Consider the following 17357-nt stretch of genomic DNA (forward strand, 5'->3'; position numbering starts at 1 on the left):
TTACAAACTCGCTGTCAGATCCACATTGACGAATGCCGTACTGGGCAAACATCTTAGCCGCCCTAGATATATACACATAATATTTTTGTACTGTTCTGTATGTCATGAAATTTGTTGATTTGAGGCAACAGTACATTGCAATACATAAAAATAAAAGCTATAAATTACAATAAGTACTGTATATTTAAAAAAAATAAAGTAAAGTAAGGAGTGCAAAAAGAGAGGGAAAAATACTGATGTGGTGTTCGTGGGTTCATTGTCCATTCAGAAATCCAGTGGCGGAAAGGAAGAAGCTGTTTCTGAAACTTCATGTGCCTTCAGGATCCTGTTCTATTTTTTTGATGGTGGTAATGAGGAGAGGGCATGTCTTGTTGATGGGGGTCCTTAATGATGGATGCTTCCTTTTTGAGGCATCACCTTTTGAAGGTGTCCTAGATGGTGGAGTGGCTACAGCCCATGAGGAAGCCGGCTGAAGCTGAAATATTCTGCTTTTTTTTCTCTGATCTTGAATCGTGCCTCCTCTATTCCAGACCGTGATGCAGCCAGTTAGAATGGTCTTCACGGTACATTTGTAGAAATTTGCGAATGTCTTTGTGACATACAACAGGCCACAAACTCCTTATGAATATAGCCACCATCATGCCTGCTTAACAATTGCAACAAGTTGGCCCAGGATAGATCTCAGAGGTGGTGACACCCAGGAACATGCAACTTCTCACCCTTTCCACTTCCAATTCCTCGATGAAGACTGGTGTGCGTTCCCTTGACTTCTTCCTGAAGTCTACGATCAATTCCTTGGTCTTACTGATGTCGAGTTGTTGCTGCGACATCTATCATCCAGCTGATCTATCTCACCCGTTCACTTCCACATCACCATCTGAAGTTCTGACAACAATAGTTGTGTTGTCAGAGAATTTTTAGATGGTGTTTGAGCTGAGTTTAGCCACTCATTCGTGGGTGTAGAAAGACTAGAGCAGTGGGTGTAAGGCATGTCCTTGAGGTGCCCCAGTGTTGATTGTCAGCGAGGAGGAGATGTTATTTCCAATCCACATAGACTGTGGTTGGTCTCCTAGTGAGGAAGTCAAGGACCCAGCTGCAGAGGCCCAGGTTTTAGAGCTTATTGATTAGACCTGAGGATCTTGAATGCTGAATTGCAATCAATAAACAGCAGCCTAACATAGGTTCTACTATTGTCCACGTGATCCAAGGCCAAGCGGACAGCCAGTGAGATTGCCTCTACTGTAGATCTATTGTGGTCACAGCCAAATTGCAGTGGGTCCAGGTCCTTGCTTAGGCAGGAGTCGATTCTAGCCATGATCAACCTCCTAAAGCACTTCACCACTGTAGATGTGAGTGCCGCTGGACAATAGTTGTTAAGGAAGCTCACCCTGCTCTTCTTGGATCATCATCCTTTCGAAGCAGATGGGAACTCCTAACTGCAGCACTGAGAAATTGAAGGTGTCCTTGAACTCTCCTGCCAGTTGGTTGGCACAGGTTTTCAGAGCCCTACCAGGGCCTGATGCCTTGTGAGGGTTCACCCTCTTGGAATGTGTTCTGACATTGGCCTCCAAGCCAGAGATCACAGGAGTCACCAGTTGCTCTAGGGATCCACACAGGTGTGGTTTTATTCTCCCTTTCAAAGTGAGCATAAAAGGCATTGAGCTCACCTGGGAGTGGAACATCACAGCAATTCATGATGTTAGGTTTTGCTTTCTTGGAAGTAGTGGCCTGCAATCCCTGCCAGAGCTGGTGTGCACGCGATTCTGCTTCTAACCTCAATCAGAATTGTTTTCATACTCTTTAGAATAGGCTTCCATAGGTCATACCTGGACTCCTTGTATAGTTCTGGATCATTAGTCTTGAATGCCACAGATCAAGCACTCGCTGACAACGAATCTCCTGGTTCATCCATGGCTTTTGGTTTGGGTATGTGTGGCATGTTCTCGAAGGCACACACTCATCCACACAGGCCTTGACGAAGTCGGTGACAACTATTCACTCAGACTTGAAGATAAATCCTTGAATATTATCCATTCCACTGACTCAAAACAGTCCTGTAAGTGCTCCTCTACCTCCCTGAACCATACCTTTTTGGTCCTCATCACTGGTACTACAGTCATTAGTCTTTGCCTATACTCTGGGAGTAGAAGTGCAGCCAGATGATTGCACTTTTCAAAGAGTGGGCTTGGGATGGCACGGGACATTCTTGATGGTGGTATAACAGTGGCCAAGTGTGTTGGTTCCTCTAGCTCAACAGGTGGTGTACTGGTGGTAGTTGTTCAAGCTGGTGTGTTGGAGATCAATTGCAATGATATGGAAGGCATAAGGGTGCACAGTTTTGTGCTTGCTGATTACATTGCTCAGCTTCTCCAGTGTCTGTCTGACGCTGGTCTGAGGTGGAATGTACACCACTACCAGGATAATGGTGGAAAGCTCCCTCAGAAGATAAAATGGATGACATTTAATCACTAGGTGTTCCAAGGCAGGTGAGCAGGAATGAGACAGAATCTGTGCACCCTGATGCATACTCCAATTCCTCTGCCTTTGAGGGACTGAGCTGTCCTGCCTTTGCAGAGAATAGTGAAGCCACCGAGCTACAGCCTGGCATCTGAAATGGTGGGGAAGCACTGTACACAGCAGTCCCTGATGTTCCTCTGGTGCAGCAATCTTGCTGTCAGGTCTTCAACTTTATTTTCCAGAGACTATACATTTCCCAGCCGGATAGTCAGGAATGGTGGGGGAGGGTCTAAATCCTCTCCACTTCAATCGTAACTTTAAATCAGTGCGGCATCACTGCTGCGCTTTCTTAGAGGGAAGCTGCACTCGCGAGCCGAACCTGCTGTCCAAGGTTCATCGATTTTGAGTATCAACAGATTTTTTAAACATCTTAAGACAATGGTGCTTTACTAAAGTACCCGTGGCTGTGACTGTGGATTTCAGCTGTCATAGTCCTAAATAGGAATAATGTATGATTCCCATTGGAACTGCACGCAAAGAGCCATCTAATGGCATCATCCTTCTAAATATATGGAGGATCCCAGCTACAGGGGAGATGGGTAGTTCTGCCATTCACTACTCTACTGAGCAGGATGTGGGGGAATGGCACATCTTTAACTTGAAGATGAGAAGATCTGCAGATGCTGGAAATCCAAGCAACACACACAAAATGTTGGAGGAACTCAGCAGGCCAGGCAGCATCTATGGAAAAGAGTAAACGGTCAACATTTCGGGCCCAGACTCTTCATCAGAACTGAGAAAAAAAGATGAGAAGCTAGACCAAAAAGGTTGGGTGGGGGGAGAAGTACAAGGTGGTAGTAGGTGATGGGTGAAATTGGGAGTGGGGGGGGAGTGAAGTAAAGAGCTGGGAAGTTGATTGGTTGGGTCAACATTGGGTGTCAACCTAGACTGAATGAAACGGAGCTGATTAATTTCCTTGCTCAGTCATTGGTTTGAGTAAACTGGAGATAATTTTCCACATGTTGTTAGTCTTTTGTATCTCTTGGAATTCTCCTGTAAAGGTTATGACAGAATCTCCCACTAACAATTGAACAAAAAACCACAGATGCTGGGAATCTGAAACCAAGCAGGAAGTGCTGGAAAAACTCAACAAGTTAGGCAGCAGTGGTGGAAAGAAAACAGTAAAAGTTTTGGGTGTCAACCTCTTTCACAATTCTACATACTCATTAACTGCCTGTGGTGTCACTGTCCATTAGTATTGCATCTTCGTTTGATAGAAGATTTAATCAAGGTGATTGACAAAGATCTCTTCTCTCTTAAGCCGTGCACATTTTCTGGTTAGATTTTGATTTGGAGGAACCAGATGGAATTTACTTGATGGATAACAGGGCCAGAAGATGCTAAACTACCTGTTTCCTTTCTGTTCACAGCCTGCAGGATGACTTGTCACAAGAGATGCCTGACAAAGATTCAACATCCCTGTCAATCTGGCTGTAACAAGGTGAGCAGTTCCAGCATGAATTTGTTAGGCCAATGGAGATTGCAGGATCCCCTGCTGCTCTGCATTCAGATAGCATGCAAATACTGTACTATTACATGCAGAACTACACATCCTTTTCTGGTCACCACTGGGAATACAGACCCCTCCTGCGCATACCATAAGGCCTCATGTCAATAGAGCAGAATTAGGCTCTTTGACCCCAAGTCTGCTCTGCACGTGGTACTTCACACTCCATTAACACACATCAACCCTTGCATGTCTCTCTGGTTCCCAGCTGTTTCCCCACCGTCCCACTTGTTCAAGATGCTGTCCCTTGCCAGGTTCTCCGACCCTGAAAGGGCTCTGTCGGTGTTCAGACGCCATTTTACTGCGCAGCAATCCACGGCGTGCTCTGGTTGCACCCATCTCACCCATGGTTTTCTCTCCGTGGACAGAACGATGCAGACGTGGTGTCGCGACACTTTGGGGTGCAGGTTATTGCTCTGATGGATGAGAACCAGACGCTGCCCATGGTGATGGAGAAGCTGCTGGAGTACGTGGAAATGCATGGACTGTACACTGAAGGAATTTACCGCAAGTCGGGAGCAGCCAACAAGATGAAGGATTTGCGGCAGCAGCTGGAAGAGGGTGGGTCCAGGTCCTCAGATTGTTGCCTCTGTCCACATAGCTATGTGAGAATAGAGTGTGACAGCCGTCCCTGTGAGGCACCGACACCGTGGGTCCGGGCGTGAACCTGAGGTGTAGTGTAGAAGGAAACTACTCCAATGCAACACACACCAAATGCTGGAGGACCCCCCCCGTGACCAAATATTTTAATTCCGATTTCCATTCCCATTCTGACGTGTCAGTCCACGGCTTCCTTTTGTGCCTCAGGGCGGAGGAGCAACACCTCATATTCCGTCTTGGTAGCCTCCTGATAGCATATCGACTTCTTCCGTAAAATAAGTCCCCACCCCCACTTCCTCTGCTTCTCGCTTTACCTCTCCTCACTTGACTATTGCTTTCACCTGGGTCCCCTCCTCATAGAACCATAGAACACTACAGCACAGTACAGGCCCTTCAGACCCCCATGTTGTGCTGACCCATATAATCCTTTAAAAAAGTACTAAGCCCACACTACCCCATAACCCTCTATTTTTCTTTCATCTATGTGCCTGACCAAGAGGCTCTTAAATACCCCTAATACCTCCACCACCATCCCTGGCAAGTCATTCACAACCCTCTGTGTAAAAAAAAACTTACCCTTGATGTCTCCCCTAAACTTCCCTCCCTTAATTTCGTACATATGCCCTCTGGTGTTTGCTATTGGTGCCCTGGGAAACAGGTACTGACTATCCACCCTATCTATGCCTCTCATAATCTTGTAGGCTTCTATTAAGTCCCCTCTCATTCTTCTATGCTCCAAAGAGAAAAGCCCCAGCTCTGCTAACCTTGCTTCATATGACTTGTTCTCCAAACCAGGCAACATCCTGGTAAATCTCCTCTGCACCCTCTCCATAGCTTCCACATTCTTCCTATAATGAGGTGACCAGAATTGAACACAATTCTCCTTCCTTTTCTCCTATGGTCCACTCTCTTCCCCTAGCAGATTCCTTCTTCTCCAGCCCTTGACCTTTCCCTCCCACCTGGCTTCTCCTGTCACTTTCCAGCTGCCCTCCTTCTCCGTCTCCCCCAACCTTTTTATTCTGGGGTCTTCCCCCTTCCTCCTCAGTCCCAAAGAAAGATCTTCGCCCAAAACGTCGACCATCTATTCATTTCCATAGGTGCTGCCTGACCTGCTGAGTTCCTCCAGCATTTTGTGTGAGTAGCTTTGGATTTCAAGCACCTGCAGACTTGCTTGTGTTTACTCTATTTAACAGCGTTACCTTGATCAACCATAAATATTATAACAACATGGTAGGTGTGCCTTTAGCTGTCTGTACCCTTAACTTTGGAATTCCCTTACAGAATGTTCTCTGCCTCGCTCCCTCTCCCTTTAACACCAAGTGCTGGTCAGCTGCTCTAGAATGTCCTAAAGCTATTCAGTTTATTTTAGATAACATTCCTAAGAAAGTCTTGGGATGTTATGCAAGATTAAACGGAGAGGATTAGAGCTCTTTTTGTGCTTTCTGTGCCCTGGGAGTGTTATTTTTAAACTTTCATGTCTAGACCACTATTTTTTTTACCCTTTTGTAAAGGTTATTTTGTTTGAAAATAAGTTTATGAAGCAGAGTAATGAACATTTTAAATATTTTCCCAAGTGTGCAGGATATATTCCGCCACTGCGGTGACCACCAGTGGATCAAGGCCTTCGAAGAGTCAGACCACACTGCACTCTCCGTCTCCAGGAATACCCAGGCATGGATGCAAACTCAAAAGCTACAAGCAATTGAGATAATTCTTGGCAGTCCACTGCCAGATCTGCCAGGTTTAGGAGCAGACCTATGAGGGTATCCTATAACCAGTCATACAGCAAGGAAACAGCCCAGCTGAGCTCATGCATCTCAGTAAGGGAGCTGTCCTTAACCTTAGGAGTATTTCATGGGACTTATTTGATAGACACTATGGAGGGAGACTTATACAATTAACCCATGCAGACAGCTATCTCCAAATGAAATATTTGTTAAATGTGTTTCTCAGATCCAGATTCGGTTCACCTGGAGAATTACCACATTCACGCCATTACAGGAGTGCTTAAACAGTGGCTGCGGGAACTCCCAGTCCCACTGATGACCTTTGATCTGTACGGTGACTTCCTGCGTGCTATTGGTGAGTTACACCAGTTGATCTTTGGGCATTTCATAGCTTTGAGACATGAATCATTGAAGGGGAACATTTGGCACAAAATAGTTCTGCTGGCTTTTGGAAAGAACCCTCTAATTATTCCCACTCTCCTCTTTCCTGCTTTTTTAAATCTTTCTTTTCAAGTATGTTTCTTTTCCCCTTTCAAAAAATCATTTCCACACATTTTTAAGGCATTGTTCCAACTTATAATGACTGGATGCGGAAGAAAATATTTCCTCCTACCCCGTCCCTTTGTCAGTCTATGTCCCACTGCTCATCAATCCTGCCACAGAACCTGATTAAATCTCCTCGTATCTTCCTGAGCTCCAAGAACAATCCCAGTTTCTTCAGTCTTGCTGCAAAATTGATGTTACTCACCCCATTGTTTCACTTAATCTATTGTCTATTGTTTCATGACCAGAGTGTTGGGCTCTAAATTTGCCTTAACCCCAGAAGGACTGTAGGGAATGGTTTGCACAGGTTTAGTTTCATTGGCTCATAGTGTTATCTAGCACACAAAGTGGTCATTCAATCCATTGTTCTTTACTAGAAGGGGTGTGGATCATAATTTCAAAGTGACTTGCCTAAGAACAGAAGGGTCTTTTATTGACATACAGTGTGGAATAGGCCCTTCTGGCCCTTTGAGTCATGCCGACCAGCAATCCCTCAGTTTAATCCCAGCCTAGTCCTGGGACAATTGACAATGACCAATTAACCCACATCTTTGGACTGTGGAGGTTGGTGTACCCAGAGGAAACCCATGCCTTTGAGTTTGTTCTACCACATAGTGATCATTACTTGCCCCCGGACTTGTTCCAGTACATATCCACAGCCTTTCCCATGCCTTTGCATTCCACCAACAATAAGGTGGCCAGAACTCCAAACTTCCTGGGACCTCAGCAGTGACTTGTGTAAACAATTGTTTTATAGTCCTATGTTCCTGTTTATCCCTGTATTTCTTCAATGGCCTTTTTAATTTCTCCTTACATCTTAAATGATTTGTGTAATTACTTCATTAACCATCCCACACCCATGTCTTCAGCCTTGTTCCAAGCTTTGAATTTAGTTTAACTCTTTATCCTTCACACATAAGTGAACCATCTCTGTACATGGACATTGCTTTCTTTTAGAACACCCGGGGAGGCAAGAGCAGGTACAAGCAGTTTACAGTGTCCTTGAGCAACTACCCAGCGGCATCTTCCACACTCTTGAACGCCTCATCTTCCACCTGGTCAAGTAAGTGAGTCACTTGAAAAGTGGGTGAAGGGGGAAGGTCTGGTAGGTACAGTTACAGATGTTTTAAACCACTGTCCTTAGAGATGTTATCTTGCAAATGCAGAATCATGGCACAAGCTGAGTTTGCCTTCTGGTTCCCAAAGGGAAGAGAAGGGCGAGGTAGGAAAAGGGGTGGGAAGTAGAAGAGGGTACAGTGAAGCTCTTCTTGCTAAGAGAGCCTGTGGTGAGGGTAGGCTCAATGAGATTTGTGTAATTAGGATAGAGAACCATCTGGGTTGGGAAGGAATGGAAGGCAGATGAATTTGGGGTGGGGTGGGATGTATTCTTGGGTGGGAGCAGTGGTTTGTATTATTGAGGGAAAAGTTTACCTTCTCCGTGATGGAGAGAGCTCTATTCAAATGTTCTTGTACGACTGGCTCTCTGGAACACTCAATGGACACTGCACGGGTCCTAGATTCTGCTCATTGCCCGACCAGAAAGGTAAGAATTACCAGGGGCTGGGGTTGTTACTTGAATATTTATTTGGGAGATGTGTGGTCGTAACTCAATCGATGAAGGATATCCAGACCCGGCTCCACCATTCTGACAGGCTGATGGGGCGACTTAGCAAGTTTTCTCTGTAGGAGAGACCATATGTATAGAGGTGGTGATTGTACAGAATACCCATAACTTAAGTTACTCCTGGTTAGGCTCAGTGGTGGTGTTTTGTTGGGAATGCAGTTCCTATGGGATGATGATGTTCTTGTTTTCAGGGTAGCGGTGTTAGAAGAGATGAATCGAATGTCTCCCAATGCTCTAGCGATCGTCTTTGCTCCTTGTATCCTCCGGTCTCCAGACAGCTGTGACCCACTGATGAGCATGAAAGACGTCTCCAAGACAACCATGTGAGTCTTTATTCTCTTTAAATCCATCAGGAATTAATTCTACTGGTTGTGTGTAGGGGATTGAGAGCCTCAGCAGGTAGGGGTGTGTGTGTGCGTGTGCGTGTGTGTGTGTGTGTGTGTAACACAGGTTCTCAGGGACCCACTGCCTGAATTTACCTGTTGTATGAAATTGGGACGTCTCTTTTTCCTTTATTAGGGAGAGCGAGCGCCTGTGGTATGTCGAATACCGGGTGAACGGCATGGGGTACCGTTGGGGTACTGCAAGTCTGTGTCTTTAGTGAGGCTTTGCTGAACGCTTGAAAACCAGCCTGTGAAGAGACAGGCAGCATCCATGGAGCGAGAAACAAGTTAATATTTCAGGTCCCCCTTGGAGGCATCATACCTTGGTGTTTATTTTGCTCAAAATCTGATCAAAATAGTGGCACTGAACCTTTGAAAGAGGCTGTGACACAGCAGTTGTGTGCCAGCACTTCCTCGAGCAGCACCACCCTGTCTCACTGTGACTGGACTGATTACACCCCGTGGGATCCTTTCTGAACATAAGTGAAGTAATTCATTGTGAACACAAGACCTTAAGGGAATAAAAATGCCGTCCTTGAGTTAATGGCATTTCCTCTGTCTTTCCCCAAATGGTTTAGCAATCCAACAGCATCAATCACCCTGGGGCCTTACTTAACTGCTTAATCATCATGTACCCACTTGCAGATCGAAGAGAGCAGAATATTCATTGGCATTAACCTAATCCAAGCCCAAACCACCCCTCTGCACACTCAAACAAGGAATTACTGGGCTGTTGTCCAGGAGTAAATATCCCCAGTGAGATCTTGGAATCTTGCAACACAGCGGGAGGCTATTTGGATCACTGACCCTGTGCCAGCTCCAAGTACTCTCCAATTAGTTTTGCTAACCTCATACTGCTCTACTGCGGCTCTTTTCCCAGACCTTTTTTTTCTTCTTTACAAAATTCACTTTAAAAGATCCCAACAGTTTATATATTGCCCAGGGACGATCAGATTAATGCTTCGAGTTTAAGATTTGTGGACTAGGGCTGTAATTCCACAGCAGATGTATGACACAAACTGATTGAAGGGGATATGAGAGTAGATGGAGAGAATCTGTTTAGCGAGCTGTGGGGATTGAAGTATAGGAGAACAGGAAGATCTATGAATAACAACTGCTAACAGGTCAGTGTTGTATTCTAATTGTGAGATGGATAAATTTTAATAAAACGGGGTTGGGCTACAAACTGGTCATGACTTCATTGAAGTCTCACTGAAAACATCTCTATGGATCTATCAATGTCAGTAGAGAATGTGTTTTCTTTGCCCTATCAAGCAACAAGATTGAGCTATCTCCTTGTGTGCTGCAAAGGCTTGATTTCTTTACAAAAATTCTCTATATAATAAAGTACCTTTATTATAATCATTGATAAGAGTTCAACTGGAGGAGAGGTACAACTATGAACCACTTTAGGAAAGATGTTTGGCTCTTGTTAAGGAGATACTCCAGACTGTCTTACTGGGGGAAATCCTCCGTAGTCAGATGAAATATTAAACTCGGAATCAGGTTTATTATCATTGACAAATGTCATGAAATGTGTTGTTTTGCAGAAGCAGTACCGTGCAATTCAAAATAAATGATAAATTACAATAAATAAAATTATATATAAAAAAGAAATCAGTGGTGCAAAAAAAGAGCAAAATTGTGAGGTAATGTTCATAGGCTATTTGGAAATCCGATGATGGAGTGAAGAAGCCGTTCTGAAAAATGTTGAGTGTGTCTTCAGGCTCCTGTACCTCTTCTTTGATGGTACAAGTGAGAAGAGCACATGTGGTGGGGGGGGGGGGGGGTCCTTAATGACGGAAGCTACCTTTCTGGGGCAGCGCCTTTTGAAGATGCCCTTGATGGTGGGGTGGCTACTGCCCATGATGGAGCTGTGTTACAACTCGATGGAATTTTTTCCAATCCAATGCAGTGGCCCCTCCTTTACCATGCGGTGATGCAACCAGTTAGAATACTCCCAAGTGGGAGTGCCCATTATTTTAAAGAAGAGTAAAGGAGTTCATCCAACATTTTATATACAAATCAAACTTTTTTGTGCCATTGTGCTGCATTGCTCCAACAGATGAAATTTACTTTCCTGGCTGTGATGAGCAGAGGGAAGAAGGCTGATGATTGACACTATGTCTTATTGAGTTACTCCTTTTGCAGGTGTGTGGAGCTGCTGATCACTGAGCAGATGCGGAAATACAAACTGAAAATGGATGAAATCACCCAACTGGAGACAGCAGAACAGCTTGCAGTCCGCCGCCTCTCGTTCCTACGTGTGAGTTGGTAAACGCACTGTAACGGGGTTTTGAGAAACTGAAGGCCTTTTGGTCCTGGTATCTGTGGCACACGACTGGGAGGCCATTCCCCTCCCCCCTTTTTAATTTTGTTTCTCTATGGAGGACTGTGTGTCATCTGCAAGGAAGCAAGATTACGGTGATGAAGGCACAAGTTGACTGACAATGTGGCTTAGGAGTCGGCGAGGAGGAGTCATTTCAACCTCTGCAAATAGAAATCAGTTTGCAAACTACCCCAGCCCTATTGTGGGATCTGGGCTTCCCTCTTGCTCTGAGAATCGTTGGAACAATTGCTCTGTTTATATTTCTGTATCTGATTAGTTTGGGACTGTTTGGTGATTATTTTTTCTCTTCTTTGCTACTCCTCCTCACTCTTACTCTTGTTCTCCAGCTTTGGCCTCTTGAAGTCGGGTTTTCTGCTCCGTATGATGGGGTACTGGTAGGTACTGGGCTAGTTTGGATGATCTCCTCACTCTGCATGTCTGCTTTCATTCCACAGTTCATGCATGTTCCCTGATCGCCATCACTGGCATGCACCCATTGCGAAGCATGTGTTTTGTGCATGCCACCTCACTTTGGATCATCCTACCACCTGAACCCTCACTCTGCTCACTGTGTTCTCTGTATTGAAGTGTTCCTTCACTCCAAGTATCCCTTTCCACTTCACACCGGCAACGTCCACTACCCAGGCGTTGCTGTGCCTGCCCCGCGAGCGGCTATGTGGTGTCTCCAAATGTAATAAACTTATTGTCCGCAGATTTCAGCTGTAAAATTTTAAGGGGGGGGGGGGGAGTTATTTTTAGCTAAATATGGTTGAAGGTAGCAGCATCAGATCGGAGGTTACCTCACCTCCCTCCTGTTGCGCCTTCATTCGCTCCTCCAGGTCAACCCCACGGCAAACCATTGTAGCGTGAAAGACATCATTACAGCCCGCAGTTGAGATCTCTGGGACTGTAATAAGTTCTTCCACCCTTTTCCGTCAATCCAACTCCAATATGGTGCAGGTTCATGGGCTCCCTGCCGTCTGAGAGTTGTCATGGTTTTGCTCCATTCGCTCCTACCACAGTGAAGTCACTGGGTTAGGAGGATTACTGGCTGATCCCACTTTTGCCACCCCCACAGCTGTCACCCTGACTGTGTTCTGGTTGGATCCAAGGCACCAAGGAGGACCTCTGTAACAATGATCATCTTCTTCCCCACTTCCATTTTAGAGCAAAGTGCCTAGAACCCCAAAGCCTACCGAGGAGAACCCGCCAAGCCTAGTGAGCCTGGAAGAAGAGGAGCCATCGGACAGTGACATGGAACACGAGGAGGAGATCCTGATAGAGCAGATCCAGTCAATAAAGGAGGAGAGGTCAGTGAGGGAAGAACGCCATCATGAAATACTACACTGCCTGGGGCTTTAGGTATCAATTCTCACTGAGGAATGAAATCACTGTTCCAGGGTTATTGCAAGAGACACCAATACCCTTAGAAAGAGGTGACATAGTATCAGAAGGTGTAGAATCCTTGTGAGATTCTGCAAGTGTTTAAAAAAAAAACCCAATGAGATTTATAGACAGACCTCCAAACAGTAGCCAAGATGTGGGATACAAATTACAATGGAGATAGGCAAAGCAGGTAAAATGGGCAAAGAAATGATTATCATAGGGGGATTTAAATATGCAGGTAGATTGGGGAAATGCTGGATCTCAAGAGAAGGAATTTGTAGAATACCTACAAGATGGCTTTTTATGGCAGCTTGTGGTTAAGCCCATGAAGGGAAAAGCAATTCTGGATTGGGTGTTGTGTAATTAACTAGATTTGATTAGGGAGCTTAGGATAAAGGAACACTTGGGAGGTAGTGATCATAATGTGATAGAATTGCAGTTAGAGAGGGAGAAGATGAAATCAGATGTATCAATAATACAATAGAGTACAGGAAATTACAGAGGCTTGAGAGAGGAGCTGTCCAAAGATGATTGTTGAAAGAGACACTAGCAGGCATGATGGAAGAACAGCAATGGTTGGTGTTTCTGCAGGCAATCCAGAAGGTGCAGGACAGATATGTCCCAAAGATGATTGTTGAAAGAGACACTAGCAGGCATGATGGAAGAACAGCAATGGTTGGTGTTTCTGCAGGCAATCCAGAAGGTGCAGGACAGATATGTCCCAAAGATGAAGAAGAGTTCTAAAGGGAGGATGAAGCAATGTGAGTGACAAGGGAAGTCAAAGACAGCATAAAAGCAAAAGAAAGGGCATATAATATAGTGGGGAAAATTAGGGGAGTTGGAGGATTGGGAAGCTTTTCAAAACCAGCAGAAAACAACAAAAAAAAGCATGAGGAGAAAAGATTAAATTTGAGGGTAAGCTAACTAAAAATATCAAAGAGGATGCCAAAAGTTTTTTATCCAGATATAAAAAGTGAGGTGAGAGTGGATAATAGACTATTAGAAAATGGCACTGGAGAGGTAGTAATAGAGGACAAAGAAAGTATTTTGCTTCATCTTCACTGTGGAAGACACTAGCAATATGCCAAAAATCTGGGAGTATCGGAGGCAGAAGTGAGCATAGCTGCTGTTACTAAGGAGAAGATGGTTGGGAAATGTAAAGGTCTGAAGGTAGGTTAGCCACTTGGACCAGATGGACTACTACTGAGGGTTTTGAAAGAGGTAACTGAAGAGATTGTGGAGGCATTAGTAAAGATCCTTCAAGAATCTCTAGATGCTGAAACGGTTCCGGAGGACTGGAAAATTCCAAATGTCACATTACTCTTTAAGAAGGGAGAGAGGCAGGAGAAAGGAAATCATAGGTCAGTTAGCCTGACTCCAGTGGCTGGGAAGATGGTGGAATCGATAATTAAGGTTGAGGTTTTGGGATACTTGGAGGTACACGATAAGGTAGACCAAAGTCAACATGGTCTCCTTTAGGGGAAATCTTGCCTGACAAAACTGTTGGAATTCTTTGAGGAAACAACAGGCAGAACAGACACGAGAGTAAGCAGGGCATCTGCAGAAGGACTTTAATAGATGGGGTGGATGGAATATAGTGTAGGGAAGTATATGGTCATGCAGTTTGGTAGAAGGAATAAAGGTTCAGACTATTTTCTAAATGAGGGGGAAAAAAAATCAAAAATCCAAGATTCAAAGGAATTTGGGAGTTTTTGTGCAGGATTCCCTGAAAGTTAACTTGCAGGTTAAATTGGGGGTAAGGAAGGCAAATGCAACGTTAGCATTCATTTTGAGAGGACTAGAATAAAAGCAAGGGTGTGATGTTGAGGCTTTATACGGTATTGGTCAGACTGCAGTGGAGTATTGTTGGTGGTTTTAAGCCCCTTATCTAAGGTGTGCTGGCATTGAAGAGGATCCAGAGGTTTATGAAAATGATTCCAGGAATGAAAGGGCCAATATATGAGGAGCATTTGATGGCTCTTTTTTTTCCCCCGTCACTAGAGTTTAGAAGAATGAGGGGAGATCTCAGCGAAACCAAAAATATTAGAAGGCCTAGACAGAATGGATGTTTCCTATTGTAAGGGAGTCAAAGAACCAGAGGGCACAGCCTCAGAATAGAGGGACGTCCATTTAGAACAGATGAAAAGGAATTTATTTAGCCAGAGGGTGGTGAATCTGTGGAATTCTTTGCCATGGATGGCTGTGGAACCCAAGTAATCGTGTATAAGCAGAGTTTTAATTGGTTCTTGGCTAGTCAGGGCTTAGAGATTTATGAGGAGAATGGGGTTGAGAGTGAGAGTAAATTGGCCAAGACTTAATGTCAGAGCAGACCTAATGGGTCAAATGGCCTACTTCTGTTCCTATGTTACAGTCTAATATTGCTCCCCCAATCCTCTCCCTACCCAGTATGCATCACCTGTCACTGGATAGCATTTGGTCTCTTGCTAGCCCAGAGACTACCTAAGAGAGCCCAATTTATTGCTCGATACTTCTAAAAGTAGCTGTACATGGCCGATGCATTAAGGAGAAAATTGGGTTCTTGTTACGTGATAACCATACCTTTGTCTGTCTGCTGCTCCCCCGCAGGGATCAGCTGACACTTGAGCTCCCACAATTGGAGCAGAGAGGGTCTGATGAGGAAAACATGGATTCTGAGGCTTCATGGAGTATGGAGAGCCTCCTTGATGACCGACCAGCACAAGTGGAGTCCGGAGGTCAGTAAAAAGTAGGTTGCCATCTTGTGTACTTCTGAGGCTCCTTCATTTGTTCAATATGGCAAGTGTGTTAGACAGCGTGAATCTGTAGTCTGCACAAGAGGCGAGAAGATAGACAGCTGCAAAACTGATGTAAGGTGTAAACTTTTCTCCCTCCAGGTTCTGCAGTGTTCCAGTTCACAGGACGCCACGAGCCTCTTCCTGCCACTCCAGAGGGCACTGTCACCCCAACTAAACCCGTGCTGCCAACTCGCCCTCCTATCGCGCAGCGACGGGCGTTCTCCATGCTCACCAGCATTAAGCTGCCCTGTCGGAAAGCCGTGCTGCCCACGCGGAACATCAAGCTTCCCCCCGGCATCGTCAGCGCTGTGGGCAGTGTCCCCAACAGTCCTGGCACCAAGGATGGAGAGCCCCACCCACTGGCAGTCACTATGCGACGACGCAACCTCCCCTCCCAGCGATCTGACAACATCCACTCCATGTATGTGCAGGACTTCCTGCCGCTACCGAACACTGGTGAGACGAATCCCATCCCAGCCAAGGTCCAGAGGAGGTTTTCTGACCCACTAGCTGACCTACCCCATGGAGGTGACGAATCTGCCCTGTAACATTGCCCACCACCTACTGAAGAAGGCAGTGGATTATCCCCATTTATATACTTACCTCACCAAGGCAGTTTGAACTACTCTCTCTCTCTCTGGCTTCATGCTCTGGAACCAAGGGGGAGCAGTGACTGCTCGGGACCAAGAGTGAGAGAAATTGGGATCTGAATGTGAAGAGTGAATGAGTGATGCCTGGGCTGAATGTGATCAGGAGAATGAATGAATGACCATGTGGACCAAATGTCTGAGTGACTTGAGTGACCTTCTCTGACACTTTGCTCTGTTAGTACATTCCCTCGGCTGACCAGGGATTACTTTCTCAGTTGCACTGTGCGGTCCCGCCTGGTATTGTGAGAAGGTCATTCTCCTCCCTTGCCCTCCTGTAACCATTTTTCCCTACTTGTGAAAAAGTACAGTTTTTATATAAATAAATGTTGTCATTTGTTTTTTACTTGTCATGATGGAGTAAATGTAAAATATTTGCTAACTCAGATACAACAATGGGTTGAATTGGTTCTTAGTCCAGAGTATCTTTGAGCAGTAGGGAAGAGTGTGAAAGAGGAGCAATAGCAGAAGGAGGTGATTATTTCTTGCAGATTTTTGGCAGTAATCAGTGGTTATCTGGTGGTTTCTATGACTGGGTTTATGTGCCTGACTTCAGGAAGGCACTTCAAAGCAGTTGTTAAGAGAATCTACAATCCATTTTAGACCTAAGGAGTTTCAGTTAAAGAACAGCTGCAAGAATAATCTCTACCAGTGCAACACAACACGCCAACATCACCTTTTGAACAAGTGGCAAGAGTAGGTAGTGAGAGGTAATGAACAGAAACTAATGCTCAGGTTAAAAATGTTGTTTTCATAGACAGGATGAAGTCCCAATAATACCCATGTTTGTAAAATCAAAAATATTAGAGTTCCAGTTTCTAGCACAGGGATAAAGTGGGGCAGAGGGCCAACAGAGATTTTTCTATCTAAATATTTTAAACTTCTGCTCCATTTACCAGTAGATGGTGATGTTGCTGTGTTTAGATGTTTTCTAGCCAGGAAATGTTCAGACACACAAGTCCTGGAAGTTAGGTTAGTCTATCAAAAATCATTTGAATCTCTGCTTCCAAAGCCATTCTCTTTAATAAGGTGTGCTTATTAGATGAAGCCAACATCAGAGCTCTCATTCATCCATGACCTTTAAAATGAATCTAGGTCCTCCATGAATACAGCTGTGAACAAGTCGGGAGTTCAGCCATAAGCTGTCTTTGGACCTTGGGAGGAAACCCGTGTGGTCAGAAGAACATACAAACTCCTTACAGTCAGCGGCAGGTAGTCCCAGACAGGAGAAGCTGCCTGCAGCCCCGAACAGCTGGCAAATCTATTCTGCCAGTCTTCCAAATGCTTGTCCATATGTATAGCCCATCCGAAGTGGGGCGT

At 45.0% G+C, this 17357-nt stretch overlaps 1 protein-coding gene across 5 annotated transcripts in view; it reads left to right on the forward strand.

The window, feature by feature from the left end:
- Positions 1 to 16388, forward strand: part of si:zfos-588f8.1 — a 118068-nt gene extending 101680 nt beyond the window's left edge. For 3 of the 5 annotated variants that reach the window (XM_059991356.1, XM_059991355.1, XM_059991358.1), the window contains 10 exons: positions 3888 to 3958; positions 4393 to 4585; positions 6578 to 6706; positions 7852 to 7957; positions 8710 to 8841; positions 11053 to 11167; positions 11578 to 11625; positions 12398 to 12540; positions 15203 to 15330; positions 15490 to 16388. In XM_059991356.1, the coding sequence (XP_059847339.1) occupies positions 3888 to 3958; positions 4393 to 4585; positions 6578 to 6706; positions 7852 to 7957; positions 8710 to 8841; positions 11053 to 11167; positions 11578 to 11625; positions 12398 to 12540; positions 15203 to 15330; positions 15490 to 15938 (1514 nt within the window). In that variant the 3' untranslated portion in view covers positions 15939 to 16388. Of the gene's footprint in view, positions 1 to 3887; positions 3959 to 4392; positions 4586 to 6577; positions 6707 to 7851; positions 7958 to 8709; positions 8842 to 11052; positions 11168 to 11577; positions 11626 to 12397; positions 12541 to 15202; positions 15342 to 15489 lie in introns of all 5 variants that reach the window. The other 2 variants (XM_059991359.1, XM_059991357.1) reach the window with 2 other exon arrangements.
- Positions 16389 to 17357: the final 969 nt, after the last annotated feature.

Source organism: Hypanus sabinus, chromosome 16, assembly GCF_030144855.1.
Source record: "Hypanus sabinus isolate sHypSab1 chromosome 16, sHypSab1.hap1, whole genome shotgun sequence".
Taxonomy (NCBI): Eukaryota; Metazoa; Chordata; class Chondrichthyes; order Myliobatiformes; family Dasyatidae; genus Hypanus; species Hypanus sabinus.